This window comes from Macaca nemestrina, chromosome 9 (genome assembly GCF_043159975.1).
Source record: "Macaca nemestrina isolate mMacNem1 chromosome 9, mMacNem.hap1, whole genome shotgun sequence".
Lineage (NCBI taxonomy): Eukaryota > Metazoa > Chordata > Mammalia > Primates > Cercopithecidae > Macaca > Macaca nemestrina.
The window spans coordinates 31,687,470-31,709,594 of record NC_092133.1 but is presented as its reverse complement, the minus strand read 5'-3'; the positions used below and the strand labels follow the sequence as shown (position 1 = coordinate 31,709,594).

The 22,125-nt window shown below is 44.1% G+C and overlaps 1 protein-coding gene across 4 annotated transcripts in view; it reads right to left on the bottom strand.

Annotated features, from left to right (window-relative positions):
* Nucleotides 1-22,125, bottom strand: part of ARMH3 (armadillo like helical domain containing 3) — a 223,436-nt gene that overhangs the window by 195,502 nt on the left and 5,809 nt on the right. For all 4 annotated transcript variants that reach the window (XM_071069235.1, XM_071069234.1, XM_071069233.1 and 1 more), the window contains exons 2-4: nt 7,427-7,539; nt 1,825-1,881; nt 1,568-1,714 (exon numbers count right to left, since the gene is read on the bottom strand). In XM_071069235.1, the coding sequence (XP_070925336.1) occupies nt 1,568-1,714; nt 1,825-1,881; nt 7,427-7,528 (306 nt within the window). In that variant the 5' untranslated portion in view covers nt 7,529-7,539. The remainder of the gene's footprint in view (nt 1-1,567; nt 1,715-1,824; nt 1,882-7,426; nt 7,540-22,125) is intronic.

Here is a 22,125-nt window from a genome sequence, read left to right as displayed (position 1 = left end):
CAAATCTTAAAATCTTCATAATCCTCATCCACTACTTACTAGCTGTGAGAACCTAGACACACACATTAGTTAACTTTCCAGTGGCTCAGTTTTCTCATCTATAAAGTAGGAATGATAATAATAGCATCCATCTTGTAGGAGCATTATGAGGGCTATGTGAAATAATACTGTAAAGTACTTAGTCCCTGGAACTTTGGTAGAGCTCAGTAAGTATTAGCTATTATAACAATGTACAATATTTTATGGGTCACTAAGTGGCTTAATGTCAACTTATTTCCACTGAAATAAAACAGTTTACAATTCATGCCCACACAATGAGCACTGCAATTACCTAATTACTGGAAGTACAATTTCCAACTTTCATTGAGCCCCTACACTACAACTTAAAATGTGGAACTTACTGTGCCAAAGGTTAACGAAGCTATAGAATAAACATGGTCCATCTTTCTGGGACATCAACTCAAGCAGTAATTATTATTGCCATTCTACAGATGAGCAAACTGGGGCTCACAAAGTGATCTAACTCATAAGTTAGAAACTTAAACCCAATCTCTCACAAGTTCCAATAAACTTATTTAACCCATCATGGATTCTTCATATTCTAAACCTGTCAATCACTGCCCTAAGTACTCTCAATCTAGGCTATACTAAACTTACTAGACTAAATTTTAGAAACTTTGTCACCATTCATTCAGTAAGAACCTACTTCTAGAGTACTATTTGCTAAGCACCGCTCTCTGTGCACAAGGAACATTCTACTCACTGGAAACAAACTACTGAATGAAACTCTCAAAGTCTCTTCCCTCAAGAAGTCTGTAGTATATCTCCATCACCCAGCCCAATGCCTGGCACATAACATTATTCAAGAAATAGTTGTTGAATGAATCTTATGATCATCACTTAACATAAAGAATAGTTTCCTGATGTTTTTTGAATTACAGAACCCTTTGAAAATCTTTTTTTTTTTTTTTTTTGAGATGGAGTCTCGCTCTGTTGCCCAGGCTGGGGTGCAGGGCACAATCTTGGCTCACTGCAACCTCCGCCTCCTGGGTTCAAGTGATTCTCCTGCCTCAACCTCCTGAATAGCTGGGATTACAGGCACCCGCCACCATGCCTGGCTAATTTTTGTATTTCTAGTAGAGGTGGGATTTCACCATGTTGGCCAGGCTGGTCTCAAACTCCTGACCTCAGGTGAACCCATCTCAGCCCTATAAAGTGCTGGGATTATAGGCGTGACCCACCATGCCCAGCCGTCTTCTGATTTTTGATAAAGACTAATCATTCTTGCCTCAGTTTCCTATTTCTTCCCTTTCTCAAGCAAAAAAAAAGAATTCTAACAATCTACTTTAGCATTAGATCAAATTATACAAATGGATAAGATTACTCCTAAGTGTCAATTTGTATAAATAGATGGCTAAACAAATATGGCATAAATATTTGGTAACTTAGAGAAATAAAAAAGAAAACCTCATACCTCAGAGCAACTCTAGGTTCCTCAGTTCCAACAGATGTGTTACAATTCCTTTCTCCTGTTAAACAAGACTTCCCCAGTCTCCCAGCCTTGTACCTGCAATGCATTCACAACTCGAATTGGATGCTCCTCTCCCAGAGCCTGGATGCAGTGTTGGAATAGACAATTAATATTGTCCTTGATCTTCATCAACTCCTCACCATCAAGAGATTCCAGCTTGCCTTCTAGGTACTCTAAATTCACCTGCCAAGGAAACAAATAAGGGGCAGAATGCATTTTTAGCGTAGTGCCTAGAACACATGAGAAGGCAATTTTAGTTACCAGGAAATTCCACAGATGCCACCAACTCTTACCTTCATGAGAAAGAGCTCCTCCCAAAACCGAGGACTGCACTTACTGGGGTCCTCTGTCTGAAACCAGAAGACAAGCACATTCGGCCTTCCCAGCTAACACCAAAAGCATTAAGAATACTATATATAGTCAACCTTAGTTTTCAAAATTAACTTTGAAAATTCTTGGTCATTCTAAACTGCTAGAAGGGGAAAAAGAAGAACAGTATCTCTTCGTGTTTTCTTTCCCAAGTGGAAAACTCCGTGCATGGATATATATTCTCTGCACCAAAAGTTAAATAATAGCTCAAAGAACTTCCCTAAAATATTTATCTTCTAGCAAGAAATGAACATAAACATCAGAATAAGTTAGTCACATCACAACATGTCTCCCATGCATTGGTACAGTGTTGTTTTCAAACCTATTCACATATGTGAAATACAATCCAGTGAGCCAGGAAGGATAGATATTATCACCGTCCTCTCATTTTAGGAAAAGAGTCCACAAAGTTAAGTGACTTACACAAGTGCAGGAGCCAGAATTCAGATCACTTCAGTAATACTGCGGTGGTTTTACAGCATGCTGTGTTGACTGCTTCTACTTGCCCTCCATATGCATTTAGTCTTCTGTACAGAGCTTTTAATGTGTTCTAAATTTCTTAATTTAAATTGATCCAAAGAGTAAGCAAAATTATCATGCTAAAATCCAAAATTTCCTAGCAATAATTTTCAAACAAATTCTAGGAAGTTAGAGGCTGCTGGTTAATGGGTAAAATAAGAAAAACAGAACCTCAGCCAGGTGCGGTGGCTCACACCTGTAATTCCAGCACTTTGGGAGGCTGAGGTGGGCCGACCACGAGGTCACGAGATCAAGACCATCCTGGTCAACATGATGAAATCCCGTCTCTCCTAAAAATACAAAAAATTAGCCGGGCGTGGTGGTGGATGCCTTTTTTTTTGAGACACCGTCTCAAAAAAAAAAAAAAGAAAAGAAAAAGAGAACCCCTACTTTAAAGAAAGGAGAATGACATAAAATAGGCAGGTCAATAGCCCACTACCACCTTATTTTCAGTGAACCTTTTTTTTTTTTTTTTTTTTGAGACAGAGTCACACTCTGTTGCCCAGGCTGGAGTGCAGCGGCGCAATCTCCGCTCACTGCGACCTCCACCTCCCGGGTTCACACCATTCTCCTGCCTCAGCCTCCCAAGTAGCTGGGACTACAGGCGCCCACCATCACGCTTGGCCAATTTTTTTGTATTTTTAGTAGAGACGGGGTTTCACTGTGTTAGCCAGGATGGTCTCAATCTCCCAGCCTCATGATCCGCCCGCCTCAGCCTCCCAAAGTGCTGGGATTACAGGCATGAGCCACCGCGCCTGTCCTTAAGTTCACCTTTTAAAACTACTACCAGGAGACAGCCAAGTGCAGTGGCCCATGCCTGTAATCTCAGCACTTTGGAAGGCCAATGTGGGCGGATCACTTGAGGCCAGGAGTTCAAGACTAGCCCAGCCAAGATGGCAAAACCCGTCTCTACTAAAAATACAAAAATTAGCCAGGCACGGTGGCATGGGCCTGTAGTCCCAGTTACTTGGGAGGCTGAGGCAGGAGAATTGCTTGAAGCCAGGAGGTGGAGGTTGCAGTGACCCAAGCTCACGCCACTGCACTCCAGCCTAGGTGACAGATAAGTAAATAAAAAATAAAAATAAAGCCAGGCACGGTGGCTCACACCTGTAATCCCAGCAGCACTTTGGGAGGCCGAGGCAGGGGGATCACCTGAGGTCAGGAGTTCAAGACCAGCCTGACCAACATGGAGTAACCCCATCTCTACTCAAAATACAAAATTAGCCGGGAATGGTGGTACATACCTATAACCCCAGCTACTCGGGAGGCTGAGGCAGAATCGCTTGAACCCAGGAGGCAGAGGGTACGGAGAGCTGAGATCACACCATTGCACTCCACCCTGGGCAACAAGAGCAAAACTCCATCTCAAAAACAAAAATAAATAAATAAAAAATAAAAATAAATAAGTGAATAGGCCAGGCACAGTGGCTCACGCCTACAATATCAACACTTTGTAGGGCTGAGGCAGGTGGGTCACCTGAGGTCAAGAGTTCAAGAACAACCTGGCCAACATGGTGAAACCCCATCTCTACTAAAAATACAAAAATGGCTGGGCACAGTGGCTCACGCCTGTAATCCCACCACTTTGGGAGGCCGAGGCCGAGACGTCCGGATCATGAGGTTAGGAGATTGAGGCCATCCTGGCTAACACAGTGAAATAAAAAACACAAAAAATCAGCCAGGTGTGGTGGCAGGTGCCTGTAGTCCCAGCTATTCAGGAGGCGGGAGAATTGCTTGAACCCGGGAGGTGGAGGTTGCAGTGAGCCATGATCGTGCCACTGCACTCCAGTCTGGGCAACAGAGCGAGAGACAGTCTCAAAAAAGAAACAAAACAAAACAAAAATTAGCCAGGCATGGTGGCATGCACCTGTAATTCCAATTACTTGGGAGGCTAAGGCAGGAGAACTGCTTGAACCCAGGAGGTGGAAGCTGCAGTGAGCCAAGATCATGCCACTGCTCTCCAGCCTGGGCAACAGAGCAAGACACCATCTCAAAATAAATGAATAAATAATTGATTATTAATTAAAATAAAACAGCATAAAATTACTACCAGTAACTAATGTCATCAGTAGTTAAGTCCTGATCTAATAATAAAATATTAATAATCTCTTCTGGATTTTGTTTTCCTTTTTTTTTTTTTGAGATGGAGTCTTGCTCTGTCACCCAGGCTGGAGTGCAATGGCATGATCTCAGCTCACTGCAACCTCTGCCTCCTGGGTGCAAGAAATTCTCCTGCCTCAGACTCACATAAATAGCTGGGATTACAGGCATGTATCACCACACCCAGCTAATTTTTGCATTTTTAGTAGAGATGGGGTTTCACCATCTTGGCCAGCTGGTCTCAAACACCTGACCTCATGTGATCTGCCCCCCGTGGCCTCACAGACTGCTGGGATTACAGGTGTGAGCCACCATGCCTAGCTTCTTCTGGATTTTTAATTGAGAATGGCATAAAGAAGCAGTATCTCTGGCCTTCTCACAACGTCCTCATTTAGTGAATTCTTTTTTTAAAATTAATTATTGGTCCAAAATAAATTAAAAAATAAATTAAATATTATTTATTTACTTATTTTAGAGACAGGTTCTCACTCTGTCACCCAGGCTGGGTGCAATGGTGCAATTATAGCTAGCTGCTGCCTTGAACTCCTGTGCTCAAGGGATCCTCTCACCTTAGCCTCCTATAGTAGCTAGGAGTAGCTGGTACTAGCTGGAACTACAGATGCATACTACTACACCCACCTAATTTTGTTGTTAGAGATGGGGGTCTCGATATGTTGCCAGAGATGGTCTCAAACTCCTGGCCTCAAGCAATCCATGGACCTCAGCCTCCCAGGATAGCTGGGACTACAGGTGTGAGCTACCACACCCAGCCACTTAATGTATTCTATCTATCACTCTCTCAAGTCCTGCTTCCTAGCAGGGCTCACAGTTTGACCCTAACACTTCTATAATATCATTGTATTGCCTACAAATGAAACTCAGGGAATTCATGGAACTGGCACTTCCTATCCCCAAAGCTCACTAAATCAGGAGTTGTATACACCAAGCTTGCATAACAAAGAAAGAATCCTTTTTTTTTTTTTTTTTTTTTTGAGACGAGTCTCACTCTGTCCGCCAGGCTGGAGTGCAGTGGCCTGATCTCGGCTCACTGCAAGCTCCACCTCCCGTGTTCATGCCATTCTCCTGCCTTAGCCTCCCCAGTAGCTGGGACTACAGGCGCCCGCCACCACACCCAGTTAATTTTTTGTATCTTTAGTAGAGACGTGGTTTCACCGTGTTAGCCAGGATGGTCTCAATCTCCTGACCTTGTGATTCGCCTGCCTCGGCCTCCCAAAGTGCTGGAATTACAGGCATGAGACACCACTCCTGGCCAAAAGAATCCTAATAGGATCCTAGCACCTACTTATTTTCTCTGTATAGTTGCTTGTACTGGCCTGGGCAATCTGTATTAATCTTCTGCACTCTGTTTCCAAGGCTTGCCAAAGTTAGGTATTTTAGTGGACTGAATTATTTATTCTGAGCCATGGCTTTGGAGTCAGGCACCAGGGTTCAAATCACAGCTCCATCACCTTCCAGCAGAGATCTCAAATAACTTCATCTGTTAAATGAGGGTACTACCAGTGCCCTCACAGAATTCCAGTCAGAATTAGAACACCTCTATATTTAGTGATACATTTAGAATACTCCAGGCACATAGTAGAAACCCAATACATGGTCTTTTCTTTTCTTTTCTTTTGACATAGGGTCTCACTCTCTTGCCCAGGCTGGAATGCAGTGGCGTGATCATGGCTCACAGTAGCCTTGACCTCCTGGGCTTAAGCAATCCTCCCATTTCAGCCTCCCAAGCAGCTGGGACTACAGGCACACACCACCACACCTGGATAATTTTTGTATTTTTTTTTGTAGAGAGGAGGTTTTGCCATGTTGCCCAGGCTGGTCTTGAACCAGCCTGGGCAACATGGCTCAAGAGATCCACCCACTCAGCCTCCCAAAGTGCTAGGATTACAGGCATGAGCCACCACACCCAGCCAGTAATTCTTTTTGTAAGTATTATTCTACTTTATGCATACTACTTATGACCAGAATTTCAGAAGGCAGGTACCCCTGTAGCATATCTAATTAATCTTCCCTCATAGGGTATTTTTTTTTTTTGAGATGGGGTCTCACTCTGTTGCCCAGGTTGGAGTGCAGTGGCACAATCTCAGCTCACTGCAACATCCACCTCCCGGCTTCAAGAGATTCTTGTGCCTCAGCCTCCCGAATAGCTGGGATTACAGAAGTGCACCACCATGCCCGGCTAATTTTTGTATTTTTAGTAGAAACGGGGTTTCACCATGTTGGTCAGGCTGGTCTCGAACTTTGACCTTGTGATCCACCCGCCTCAGCCTCCCAAAGTGCTGGGATTACAGGCGTGAGCTACCGCACCCAGCCCCTGATAGGGTATATTTTACAATATAGGTTTGGACCATGTTCAATCAGTTCTGAAGACCCAAAGAAATCTCCAACCCAATTGCTAATAATTCCTCAGTTATCCCATATAGCTGGAGAATGAGATAGTCCTAAGTAATTATTTCGTTTACCAACAACTTGAGATGGAATATAATAATGTATCCTTTAAAAGTATCTGAATTATAGAATTCTAGGTCCAAAAGAAACTTCATGGGACATCTAGGATAAGAGAGTCCTAAGTTAGATCACAAGGAGAGCAAGTCTTTCTTTAAAATATTCAGAAAAGGAGCTTCCCCAGCCTTCCTCCCTCCTTTCAATTGTTTTACCTGGCTCATGGCAACAACCTATAAGGACAACACAATAACAACCTATGTTAATTAATACATGATTATAATCTCTACTCTGAGAGCTTTCATTTTTGCCCTCAAACCCTCTTTCTCTCCTCCCTCCCACATCCCCCAAGGAACCTGAAGCTAGCAGGCAGAGGTAAGGGTATTTCTCATTTTGAACTAAGAAACTAAAGAGTCAAGCTGTACACAACAGGGCTGCAGGCCTTACCATGAAGATCTCATCATACATCAGCACCACTTTTTCCTTCAGTGGTTTTTTGGAGGCTGAAGATTTCCGGAGCAAACCCCCACGTTTCTCTACCTGTGCCATGGTTAGAGAATCTGTGGACAGAAAGTCACATTTTAGAATAGTGAAAATACTCAGTATGATAATACAAATGGCTGATATATGTCATACATTTGTCCAAGCCCACAGAATATACAACACCAAGAGTGAACTATAACGTAAACTGTGGACTTTGGGTGGTAACAATATATGAATGCAAGTTCATCATTTATAACAAATGCCACTCTAGTAGGGGATGCTGTTAACAGAGGAGGCAGTGCATATGTGAAGGAAGCAGACATACGGGATATTTCTGCCCTCTCCTTTCAATTTTGCTGTGAACCTAAAAACAGCTCTAAAAAAAGTAAGTCTTAGAAAAGAAAAGAAAGCCAGTCAGTGGCAGAATGCTCTCCAAGGTGCTGGAGTCACTGACATACCACTTAATGAGAAAATGTTTAGGAAAAATAACTGATAAACATCCATGCTACAGAGCTTGTACATCTGTCCAACACTCTCCTCCCTGACTAGCTAATGCCAAGGTTTAAATCATTACTTGGCCAACAGCACAACACATTTTACATCCTTAAAATGTGCCAGTGGACAAGGCTTAAAGCAGATCCAAAACCAAACACAAAGGTGTAACTTGCTCCATCTGTAATAGGTCTGGCCATATATTTGAGGTTGATGGAAGGAAGGCTGCAAAGCACACACTGCCCACAGACTGATGGTGAAGTTAAATTTCAAATATTGATCGAGCTGGACCATTAAGGCAGGAAGTGTGCTGCAGATTGATGTGCTTCATTGATTTCCCCAAAGTAAGTAGGTCCTCGTCACTGCAAAGTACTTGGCCTTCACTGCCTCATAAATCACACTGCACTTGACTGTCTTTAGATCTAAATTCCTCTGGAAAGAGACCCAAGGCAGAAAATAGCAGCCAAGAGGCCAAAAAAATCTGATTTCAAAATAACTGAATAGAGTAATATACTACTTTCAAATTTAATTGTGTGTGTATATATATATAAAAAATACTACTGCAGATCAAACTCCAAAGTACTTTTCAATTCTATATAAAAGTAGTTCCATGAATCATGCCCAAATGTTCCCATCTTGCTTTAAGGAATCCTCAATTTTTTTTTTTCAATGGAGAACCTGAAATCCCACAGGTCTTCACTGAGAATTTACACATATTCCCTTCACCTCCCAGGTTCTTTTCATTATTAACAAAGTTCCTCTCTTTCCTTTAAATCCTGTGCTCTAGATATGAAACTTAGTCTCATCCAATGACAAGTATGTGGGATAGGGAGGGGCCAGATTTTACTTCCAGACAAATCCAACACAGCAGACCTAATTTTGATCAATGACTTTTGGAAAATATGCACTATCTTTCTGATCAAAATCAAAATTTTGTTTAAGGAAGAGATGCATCCAATAGTACAAAAGATTGTGTCTTAGACATTGTCCTTCTCTAACACATATAGCCAAAAGAGGAGATTCATCTTTGAGCATACACTAAAGCACAGGAAACTTCACCAACTAGATATTTTTATTTTATTTTTAGACTTTTTTTTTTTTTTTTTTTTTTGAGATGTAGTCTTGTCCTGTCACCCTGGCTGGAGTACAATGGTGTGATCTCAGCTCAGTGAAACCTCCGCCTCCCGGGTTCAAGTGATTCTCCTGCCTCAGCCTCCTGAGTAGCTGGGATTACAGGGGCATACTACCACGCCTAGCTAATTTTTTGTATCTTTAGTAGAGACAGGATTTCACCATGTTGGCCAGGCAGCTCTCGAACTCCTGACCTCGTGATCTGCCTACCTCAGGCTCCCAAAGTGCTGGGATTACAGGTGTGAGCCACCGCCCCCAGCCTGACCTAAAATTTTACTAGAACCTATCTCTATCGAGGCTTAACTTAGCCCTCAAATTCTGTTATAGTCCAGAGAGAACTGATGAAAAAAACAGTAACAATAACAAAAAGAGAAAACTATTTGGGGCAATTAACATTATATTGATCATGGCTTTTCCTTAAAGCATGAAATACAGCCTCCATTCAAAACTTTCTTGTGTCTTTTTAAAAATGTTGTCAAGAGGAAAATGTCCTTATTCAGGAAAAATAAATTGGAAATCAAGAGATTCCTATTAGAATAAACCAAAAGCAATGCAATTCTAAACTTAATGGATATGGATCCTGCCTGTGCTCAGTTTCAACCAGTTGATTAGCAGGAAGAGTGGAAACCACAAGTTCTCAGACATGAAAAGTACATGTTTACAAATATCCCCTTCTGAGGATTTATAATTGGGTTACAGCTAATCAATGTCCACCCCAAATCTAATAAACTCACTTTCTCTATTTCAAAATCAATACTTTCTAATAAGCAAAGGGAACAGGAGAGGAGGGAAAAACAATTCCAATCCAAACTACCAAATTTCCTAAGAAATTAAATTATTTTCATCATTCTCCTTCCATCTGGAGCAGCAGGAAAATCAGCCAAGGCCTCAACTCATTACTCTCTGTCATCACAGGCAACTGGAATTTACCACCCAAGCTGCCTGAAATGTGACTGGAAACTGACAACATAAAGTCTTCTCCTCCTGCCAGCACGCCTACCCAGGGAGTTTCTAAGGTGGCAGACTGGGAAAACTATAGAACTCTAACAAAACTTTTGCTCTGGGTCTCAGAAATTAAGCCTATGCTCCTAACTTTGAAAGTAAAAAAACATCGGCCGGGCGCAGTGGCTCACGCCTGTAAACTTTGGGAGGCCAAGACGGGTGGATCACCTGAGGTTGGGAGTTCGAGATCAGCCTGACCAACACGGAGAAACCCCGTCTCTGCTAAAAATACAAAATTAGCCAAGCATGGTAGTGCATGCCTGTAATCCCAGCCACTCAGGAGGCTGAGGCAGGAGAATTGCTTGAACGTGGGAGGTAGAGGTTGCAGTGAGCTGAGATCGCGTCACTGCACTCCAGCCTGGGCAACAAGAGGGAAACTCCATCTCTAAGAAAAAGTAAAATATCTGATTGGTAGAGCAGAAAGTTGCAGCACATCAGTAATGTGAATATAATCTGTACATTCTCAAGCACTTTTTTCCTATTTCACAACCATCCCCCTCCTACCCAGAGGAAAGAACCAGCATCAGCTGAGAAGCTGCAAGGCATAATGGAACAAGCAACTAGCAGAAATGAGACTAGAACACAGGTCTCCCAACCAACTCGGTGACATAGACAAGTCATTGTGCCTCTCAGTTTCCTCACAAGTAAAACAAGAGGATTGAACCAGACTATTATCTAATGATTCTCTCAGCATCACTGAAATACCACAAATATATAAAAAGCACCTAAAGCCCTAGTTCAGGCATTATAAAAGAGGGGAAACTCCAGACCTGATTCTCTGGGAGCTCATAATCTACTGGCAGAGACAGACACATAAAAACTCATAATGCAAAGCAAATCATGAGAAATTTATAGAGTAGAAATACAAAGAAAATGCTATGGGATAATAAGGGAGAAAAAAAAATATTCTATGACTATGCTATGACCTCTGTTGATCCAAGCTTTTAAATCCTTCTGGTAAAGAAGCAAACACAGCAAAGGCACAGTAATACCACAGAAATGTCAGTTTAGGCTTTAAGACTGTCTCAGAAATAAGACATAGACAAACTGTAAAAAGAGAATCAGGCGCCTGTAATCCCAGCACTTTGGGAGGCCGAGGCGGGCAGATCACGAGGTCAGGAGATCGAGACCATCCTGGCTAACACGGTGAAACCCCGTCTCTACTAAACAAAATACAAAAAATTAGCCGGGCGTGGTGGCAGGCGCCTGTAGTCCCAGCTACTCGGGAGGCTGAGGCAGGAGAATGGCGTGAACCCGGGAGGCGGAGCTTGCAGTGAGCCGAGATCGTGCCACTGCACTCCAGCGTGGGCGACAGTGCAAGACTCTGTCTCAAAAAAAAAAGAATCAGGCAACTTTTCAATACTAATTTCACCTACTATCAAACTTACAAATGGTTTCAAATCCCCTCAACTGAATGGTAAATCAATGAAGGCTTTTATTCCTAAATCTGAAAGACTGTTAGCCACATGAGCTGCTGCCAACTTCTCTCTGGAAGATCCAAGTCATACAACTTTTTCTTGTTTTTTGAGACAGAGTCTCACTGTGTCACCCAGGCTGGAGTGCAGTGGTGCAATCTCAGCTCACTGCAACCTCCGCCTCCTGGGTTTAAGTGATTCTCGTGCCTCAGCCTTGTGAGTAGCTGGGACCACAGGTGTGCGCTACCACACCCAGCTAATTTTTTTTTTTTTTTTGAGACGGAGTCTCACTCTGTCGCCCAGGCTGGAGTGCAGCGGCACCATCTCGGCTCACTGCAAGCTCTGCCTCTCAGGTTCACGCCACTCTCCTGCCTCAGCCTCCCAAGTAGCTGGGACTACAGGCGCCCGACACCACACCCGAATACTCTTTTTGTATTTTTAGTAGAGACAGGGTTTCACCATGTTAGCCAGATGGTCTCGATCCTTTGACCTCGTAATCCACCCGCCTGAGCCTCCCAAAGTGCTAGGATTACAGGCATGAGCCACCGCGCCCGGCCTAATTTTTGTATTTTTAGTAGAGACAGGGTTTCACCATGTTGGCCAAGCTGGTCTTGAACACCTGACCTCAAATCTGCCTGCCTCTGTCTCCCAAAGTACTGAGATTACAGGTGTGATACAACTTTTTAAGATCTGTGTCTTGGGGGTTGGGAGGGAGGGGTCGGAGGAGATCTGTATCTTAAGCAATCCAGCCACACACTTCTTAAATGCACATGATTTCACATCCTTGCAGGATGAAGTGGCCAAATGTTAAGATTTTAAAACCTAAAGCCAAATTCTTCAACTGTCTAATAAGCAAGGAATGCCAGTTATACTTAGCTAGTTGGTTATTCATTTATTTTACTGTCTTCTTGAGCCTAGTGCCAACTCTAGTACCAAAAAATGAAGTTAATAGAAATTCACCCTAATTTCCAGAGTCACCACAGTTAATCTATCAAAAGCCTTAGGTTTGGCAGGGCATGATGGCTCACGGCTGTAATCCTACCACTTTGGGAGGCCAAGGCATAGGGATCACCTAAAGTAAGGAGTTGGAGACCAGCCTGACCAACATGGTGAAACCCCATCTCTACTAAAAATACAAAATTAGCCAGGTGTGGCGGCGCATGCCTGTAATCCCAACTACTTGGCAGGCTGAGGCAGAGAAATCACTTGAACCCAGGAGACGGAGGTTGCAGTGAGCTGAGATTGTGCTCACTACCTGGACAACAAGAGTGAAATTCCTGGACAACAAGAGTGAAATTCTAACCTGGACAACAAGAGTGAAATTCCATCTAAAAAAAAAAAAAAAGCCTTAAGTTTTAGTTCCAAGTCTTATACAATCATTCTATAATGCTAATTTTATTTTTCCTTTCCTGGGCCTCAATTTGCCAATCTGTAGAAGGAAGCAAAGGAACACTCCCTGTGCATTTTCAAATTTAACAGTCCAGAGTTCTAGGGTTCTAGGTTAACTTTTTTTTTTTTTTTTTTTTTGAGACGGAGTCTTGCTCCGTCGCCCAGGCTGGAGTGCGGTGGCGCAATCTTGGCTCACTGCAAGCTCCGCCTCCCAGGTTCACACCATTCTCCTGAATCAGCCTCCTGAGTAGCTGGGACTACAGGCACCTGCCACCACGCCCAGCTAATTTTTTGTATTTTTAGTAGAGACAGGGTTTCACCATGTTAGCCAGGATGGTCTCAATCTCCTGACCTCGTGATCTGCCCGCCTCGGCCTCCCAAAGTGCTGGGATTACAGGCATGAGCTACCACGCCCAGCTTTTTTTTTTTTTTTTTTATGAGACAGAGTCTGTATCTGTTGTCCAGACTGGACGCAGTGACCTGATCTGAGCTTACTGCAACCTCCACCTCCTGGGCACAAGCCATCCTCCCGCTTCAGCCTCCCAAGTAGCTAGAACTATAGGTACACGCCACCCCACCACAACCAGCTAATTTTTGTATTTTTTATAGAGACAGGATTTTGCCATGTTGCCCTGGCTGGTTTCAAACTCAAGCAATCCACCTGCCTCAGCCTCCCAAAGTGCTAGAATTACAGGCATGAGCCACTGTACTCAGTCTTACGTTCACATTTGTAATGGACTGTCACCAAGTATCACCCTCTCTTCACACTGAGGCAAACAAAAACAATGCTATAGCTAGATGCCAAGGTAAACATCCTAAAATATTTCAACCAGTATAGAAGGAAAAGAAGAGAATAAAAGAAGGGGAAAGAAGGAAAATGAATAAAAGTAAATGTGCACACCTGGCATGGTGGCTCATACCTGTAATTCCAGCACTTTAGGAAGCCAAGGCGGGCAGATCACATGAGCTCAGGAGTTCGAGACCAGCCTGGGCAACATGGCAAAATCCCACCCCTACTAAAAATATGAAAAGTAGCCAGGTGTGATGGCAGAAGCCTGTAATCCCAGATACTCGGGACACTGAAACAGGAGGATGTCTTGCACCCAGGAGGCAAAGGTTGCAGTGAGCTAATGTCACTGCATCCAGCCTGGGCAACAGAGCCAGACCTTGTCTCAGAAAAAAAAAAAAAGAGAGAAACACAAGTAAATAGTTTAGGGGGAAAAAAACATATGTAGAGATCAGACATTTATTCATTCCTTCATCCAACAAATATGCATTGAGTACCTTTTAGGCACAGGCACTAGGAACACAGCAGTAAGCAAGACAGAAAAGATCCCTTCTCTCACAGAATTTTCATTCCAGTAGAAGGGAAACAGACAACAAATAAGATAAACTGAGACAGTGGTAAGGGCCCTGAAGACAAACTGCAAAGGGAACTACTCTCATCTGGGATTAAAGTAGGCCTCTTTGAAGAAGTGGCACTTGGGCTAAGATCTGGAATAACAGGAAGAAATCAGCCAACTAAAAATCTTGGGAAAAGTGTTCGAGATAGATGGAATGGCAAGTGCAAAGACCTCAGGATTTGAATGCACTTGGTGTGTTCAGGAAACAGAAATGCCACCGTGCCTAGACAGAGCACAGACATTCCTTTTCGGAAATGTTTTTGTAAAGTTTATTAAAGTTGGTCTTTTGTGTTTGTGAATTTTTTTAATATATAAGAATCCAAATATCCATCAGCAGTAAATGGGACAATTATGATACAGTCATACAATAGAATACCATATAGAAATTTACAAGAGCCCATTACTGATACATGAAGCAATGTGAATAAGTTACATAGAAAATACTGAATGAGGGCCAGGAGCAGTGGCAGTGGCTCACAGCCTGTAATCCCAGCACTTTGGGAGGCTGAGGCAGGTGGATCACCTGAGGTCGGGAGTTCAAGACCAGCCTGACCAACATGGAGAAACTCCGTCTCTACTAAAATCACAAACAATTAGACGGGCATGGTGGTGATTCCTGTAATCCCAGCTACTCCAGAGGCTGAGGCAAGAGAATCACGTGAACCCAGGAGGCGGAGGTTGAGGCAAGCCGAGATTGCGCCATTGCAATCCAGCCTGGGCAACAAGAGTGAAACTCCGTCTCAGAAAAAAAAATAAGGCCGGGCGCGGTGGCTCAAGCCTGTAATCCCAGCACTTTGGGAGGCCGAGACGGGTGGATCACGAGGTCAGGAGATCGAGACCATCCTGGCTAGCACGGTGAAACCCCGTCTCTACTAAAAAAATACAAAAAAACTAGCCGGGCGAGGTGGCGGGCGCCTGTAGTCCCAGCTACTCGGGAGGCTGAGGCAGGAGAATGGCGTAAACCTGGAAGGCGGAGCTTGCAGTGAGCTGAGATCTGGCCACTGCACTCCAGCCTGGGCGACAGAGCGAGACTCTGTCTCAAAAAAAAAAAAAAAAAAAAAAAAAGAAAAAAAAATAAAATATGTAATGAAAAATGTCCAAACCAAAAGAGTACAACCTGATGATTCCATTTACATGAAGTTTTTAAAAGACAAAAGTAATCTATGATGACACAGGAGAGGTGGGGAGATGATTGGGAAGGAGTACAAGGAAGCCTTCTGAAGTGCCGGAAATATACTCAATCTCTAAGCGAAGGTCACAAAAATGAGTACACATGTTAAAATATCATTAAGTTGTATACTTCACATTATGTAAAATAGTCCTTAATCTAAAAAAAAGTACATGTGTGTTCTCATATATGTGAAAATTTAACAGAACCAGTGCAGAACACTAGAACAATGCAGAACAGGTGAGTAGGGCCCCCAGGCTTGAACACTCAGGACACTTATCTAAAATAACAACCAGGCCAGGTGTGGTGGCTCACACCTGTAATCCCAGCACCTGGGAGGCTGAGGCAGGCAGGTCACCTGAGGTCAAGAGGTCAAGACCAGCCTGGCCAACATGGTGAAACCCCGTCTCTACTAAAAATACAAAACTAGTGGAGCATGGTGGTGCATGCCTGTAATCCCAGCTACTTAGGAGGCTGAGGCAGGAGAATCACTTGAAGTCAGGTGGTGGAGGTTGCAGTGAGACGAGATTGCACCATTGCACTCCAGCCTGGGCTACAAGAGTGAAAAATAAAAATAAAATAACAACTAGAGTCTATTTAGCTCTTATTATGTACCAGGCACTGTTTTAAATACTTCATACATATTAACTCATTTTATCCTCATAATGACCCTATGATTCAGAAAGTTTACAATGAGAAAACTAAAGCATGAACTGGAAAAGAAATAAAGAAAAAGAGAGAGAGAAAGAGAAAGAGAGAGAGAGAGGGAGAGAGAAAAAGAAAGAAAGAGAGAAAGAGAGACAGAAAAGAGAGAAAAGAAAAAGAGAAAAGAAAAGATGGGCCAGGCGTGGTGGCTCACACCTGTAATCCCAGCACTTTGGGAGGCCAAGGCGGGCAGATCACCTGAGGTCAGGAGATCAAGACCAGCCTGACTAACATAGAGAAACCCCATCTCTACTAAAAATACAAAATTAGCCAGGCATGGTGGCGCATGCCTGTAATCTCAGCTACTCGGGAGGCTGAAGCAGGAGCATCACTTGAACCCGGGAGGCAGAGGTTGTGGTGAGCCGAGATTGCGCCATTGCACTCCAGCCCAGGCAACGAGCAAAACTCCATTTCAAAAAAAAAGAGAGAGAAAAGAAAAGAAACGTGTCCAGATAAGTGAGTGTAGGGACTCAAACCCAGGCAGCCTAATATTAGAGTTCCTGTTCTTCTCCACTATGCTATACTGTATCTCAAAAAGCAGAGGAATGAGCAGGAGCAGAGTCATCTATACATAAACAAAGATGAGGGCCTACAGACAATCTGTGAAGAGGTTCTACGTGAGTAAGAGGGAGTATGTACTCATTGGCTTTAATGAACCAACTGTGAAATGTCCAGATATCTTGAGTAGTCACCACTCTAGTTTGTCAGTGGGTGAAGGTGCCACGGTAGAAAGTAAAAGATAATTGTCTGATGTATACATCTGTCTGTAAATATAGGTAATAGTAAAGTGAAACAGAAACAGACAAATTCACAGGAATGGCAGAAAACTTGGAAGGAAAAACTGGAGAAGAATCCGAGTGTCTAGTCAAGTTGATAGACATATTGATACATCCAATATGGTAATTTTTTAAGGATAAAACACCCTAATGTCCACTACAGGATTTAATTGATACTTTTTTAAAACTCTCCCACTATCTTTGAGGATTTTTAATTTTTTTTCACTATTTTAATTGAGTATAGTCAGTGCTCTGAGGATAATTCTCCATCAAAACTTGATAATGAATGGAAAGATACTATAAAACAGGACAGAAAAAAGAAATGGAAAACAAGTCAAGTAAGAGTCTACAATCCTCAGCTTAGGAGAGAGTATGTTTTAATACTGATGAGCTGTGATCACCTATTTCAGAATCTCCTGGGGTGCCTCCTAAATATGTAAACTCTTAAGCCTTCCTACCCTTCTATTGAACCAAACTTTTTCTTTTTTTTTTTTTGAGAGACATGCTCTGTCACCCAGGCTAGAGTGCAGTGGCATGATCTCGGCTCACTGAAACCTCTGCATCCCAGGCTCAAGTGATCCTCCCACCTCAGCCTCCCGAGTAGCTGGGACTACAGGCATGCACCACCATGCCTGGCTGATTTTTGCATTTTTTTGTAGAAATGGGATTTCACCATGTTGCCCAGGCTGGTCTCAAAACTCCTGAGCTCAAGTTATCTGCCCACTTGGCCTCCCAAAGTGCTGGGATTACAGGCATAAGCCACAGTGCCCAGTTTGGGTCTACATTTTTAACAATCACTCCAGATCAGTGATCTCAACTGGTGCAATTTTGCCTCTCAGAGGACATTTGTCAATGTCTGGAAACATTTTTGATTGCCACAATTGGGAGAGGAGGTACTACTGGCATCTACTAGGTAGAGGCCAGGGATGCTGTTAAACATCATACAATACTCGAGGCAGCCTCGCACAACAAAGAATTATCCAGCCCAATATGTCAATAGCAAAGAGGTTAAAAAACTTGCCCCGGCCGGGCGGGATGGCTCACGCCTGTAATCCCAGCACTCTGGGAGGCCGAGGCGGGTGGATCACGAGGTCAGGAGACCATCCTGGCTAACACGCTGAAACTGTCTCTACTAAAAATACAAAAAATTAGCCGGGCATCTGGGCGGATGCCGGTAGTCCCAGCTACTTGCGAGGCTGAGGCAGGAGAATGGCGTGAACCCGGGAGGCGGAGCTTGCAGTGAGCTGAGATCGCGTCACTGCACTCCAGCCTGGGCGACAGAGCAAGACTCCGTCTAAAAAAAAAAAAAAAAAAAAACAACCCTGGCCGGGCGCGGTGGCTCAAACCTGTAATCCCAGCACTTTGGGAGGCCGAGACGGGCGGATCACGAGGTCAGGAGATAGAGACCATCCCGGCTAACACGGTGAAACCCCGTCTCTACTAAAAAGTACAAAAAACTAGCCGGGCGAGGTGGCAGGCGCCTGTAGTCCCAGCTACTCGGGAGGCTGAGGCAGGAGAATGGCATAAACCCGGGAGGCGGAGCTTGCACTGCACTCCAGCCTGGGCGACAGAGGGAGACTCCGTCTCTAAATAAATAAATAAATAAATAAATAAATAAATAAATAAATACCCTGCCCCAAGTAATTCTGATGACCACTAAAGTTTGAGAGGTACTCATCCAAGCCTTAAACCAGACTTGGAAAAGGAAGGAGTATCTAGACAGAGAATACTGAAAGAATGAATGAAACCTCTGCAGTCTCTGAAAAAGGCACGAAGCAACACTCACCTTACCACATCTCATTCTCCCCGCATTAAATCACACTTCCTTTGGGATTGTAGCCCATTTCCCCATATGTGAAAGAAGATCACTACAAGACACACTGACTATAGTATCCACAATGCTTAGTGATGGAGATGAAAGTCTTACGTAGCTATCTGTCCAAGACTTGTGGCGAAGTCAAATAAAATATTCCCATTATCTGACCATGAGCCATTCACCCAATACACAAAGGAGGCAACACGTTTTTGTTTTGTTTCATTTTGAGACAGGGTCTCACTCTGTCGCCCAGGGTCGTGAAATGGCATGATTTCAGCTCACTGCAACCTCCGCTTCCTGGGTTCCAGCAATTCTCCTGCCTCAGCCTCCCAAGTAGCTGGGACTAGAGGCGCATGCCACCACACCCAGCTTATTTTAGTACTTTTTTTAGAGACAGGGCTTCACCAAGTTGGTCAGGCTGGTCTCGAACTCATCTTTTTTTTTTTTTTTTTTTTTTTTTTGACACGGAGTCTTGCTCTGTGCCCCAGGCTGGAGTGTAGTGGCGCGATCTCGGCTCACTGCAAGCTCCGCTCCCCCGGGTTCACGCCATTCTCCTGCCTCAGCCTCCCGAGTAGCTGGGACTACAGGCGCCCGCCACCTCGCCCGGCTAATTTTCTTGTATTTTTAGTAGAGACGGGGTTTCACCGTGTTAGCCAGGATGGTCTCGATCTCCTGACCTCATGATCCGCCCGTCTCCGCCTCCCAAAGTGCTGGGATTACAGGCTTGAGACACCGCGCCCGGCCTGGAACTCACCTTAAGTGATCCGTCTGCCTCGGCCTCCCAAAGTGCTGGGATTACAGGCATGAGCCACCGTGCCCGGCTGAGGGAACATGTTTATATCAAGCCAGAAATAGTCTTCTACCCTGACTTTCCAGTAAGTCTCCTGTCCTGATCTCCTAAAAATTCCCTAGTTCCTCTAGATACAAGGGTTTTTTAAAAAACCTTTCAGCAAAAGTTACCTGCTCCCTAAGCCTTTCTGCAAGGCCTACCATACTACCTGGAGGTAAACATTAGCACTATAAGAACTTAAGAGAATGCAGTTTTTCTACCTCCAAGCCCCAGCCCTTCAAGCTATCTCCTAATATGCCTCCCACTTTCTTTTTTTTTCCCTTTGTGAAGAATGTGGGCATCATTCTTTCTTCCTTTCTAAAAGCCCCAGGTATTTAGCTCACTTACTAGACCACATCCTACTGTTCCACATGGTTCCTTGGCACAGCTTCTTTCAGTAGCATGGGACAGGTTCCCCCAATTCCACCCAAAAGACTGGCTCTAAGACAAGCAAACAACCCCTTTCTACTTTAATGAATTTCTACTGCTAGTCACTCCAAGGATTCTATATCTCCAAAATAAAAATAGGGCTTAGCACAGTGGCTCACGCCTGTAATCCCAGCACTTTGGGAGGCTGAGGCAGGCGGATCACTTGAGGTCAGGAGTTCCAGACCAGCCTGGCTCACATGGAGAAACCCCGTCTCTACTAAAAATACAAAAATTAGCCAGGCATCGCGGCAAGTGCCTGTACTCCCAGCTACTTGGGAGGCTGAGGCAGGAGAATTGCTTGAACCCAGGAGGCAGAGGTTGCAGTGAACCAAGACTGCACCACTGCACTCCAGCCTGGGGGACAGAGTGAGACTCTGTTTCCAAAAAAATAAAAGAAAGAAAGAAAATAGAGTAGGGCCTGCATCTTTTTTTTTTTTTTTTTTTTTTTTTTTGAGATAGGGTCTCTATCACCAAGGCTGAAGTGCAGTGGCACAATCATGGCTCACTGTAGCCTCAGTGATCCTCTGACCTCAGCCTCCTGGGTAGCTGGGACTACAGGCACATGGCACCAGGCCTGGCTAACTTTTCATATTTTTTGTAAAGATTGAGTTTCACCATGTTGCTCGGGTTGGTCTCGAACTCCTGGGCTCAAGCAATCCTCCCACCTAGGCCCCCCAAAGTGCTAGAATTACAGGCATGAGCCACTGCACCCAGCCCCAACCTATTTTTACAATGAGGATATTACTTTGCTCAAAGCAACACAACTAGTAAGTGATAAAGCCATTAAATCTTTCTCTCTGGTAGCACTTCTCCCTATCAGAATGTCCTGTTAGTGCAAAACATCAGGAGCTAACTAGACCATTAAAAACCGGATTCACTGTAATCCCAGCTACTCAGGAGTCTGAGGCACGAGAATCACTTGAACCTGGAAGGCAGTGGTTGCAGTGAGCTGAGATGGCGCCACTGTACTCCAGCCTGGGCGATAGAGCAAGACTCAGTCTCAAAAAATTAAAAAAAAGATTCAGTTAAAGTAACACTTCTATGGAAACTCCAAACTGATATCCATAATATCAACACTCCCATTTTATCCAAGAAAAGTCAATCAACTCACCAAACATGGTGGCTCATGTCTATAATCCCAACACTTTGGGAGGCCAAGGCAGGTGGATCACTTGAGGTCGGGAGTTCAAGACCAGCCTGGCCAACAGGGTAAAACCCCATCTCTACTAAATATACAAAAATTAGCCGGCCTGGTGGCACATGCCTGTAGTCCCAGCCAGTCAGAAAGCTGAGGCACAAGAATTGCTTGAACCTGGGAGGAAGAGGTTGCAGTGAGCTGAGATCGTACCACTGCACTCCAGCCTGGGTGATAGAACAAGACTCCATCTCAAAAAAAAAAAAAAAAAAAAAAAGAGGCCAGGCACAGTGGCTCACGCCTGTGATCACAGCACTTTTGGAGGCCAAGGCAGGCAGATCACTTAAGACTAAGAATTCAAAGCTGTCCTGACCAACATGGTGAAACCCCGCTTCTACTAAAAATATAGAAATTAGCTGGACATGGTGGCGAGCACCTGTAATCCCAGCTACTCAGGAGGCTGAGGCAGGAGAATCACTTGAACCCAGGAGAGGGAGGTTGCAGTGAGCCAAGATTATGCCACTTGTACTCCAGCTTGGGCGACAGAGCAAGACTCTGTCTCAAAAAAAAAACAAAGAAAGAAAAGTCAGCCAGGCACGGTGGCTCATGCCTGTAATATCAGCACTTTGGGAGGCCGAGGTGGAGGGATCATCTGAGGTCAAGAGTTCGAGACCAGCCTGGCCAACATGGTGAAACACCATCTCTACTAAAAATACAAAAAGTAGCTAGGTGTGGTGGAGGGGGGGCCTGTAATCCCAGCTACTCAGGAGGCTGAGGCAGGAGAATCACTTGAAGCCAGGAGGCGGAAGTTGCAGTGAGCCAGGATCGGGCCACTGCACTACAGCCTGGGCGACAGAGGGAGACTCTATCTCTTTTTTTTTTTTTTTTTTTTTTTTTTTGAGACAGAGTCTGGCTCTATCGCCCAGGCTGGAGTGCAGTGGCCGGATCTTAGCTCACTGCAAGCCCCGCCTCC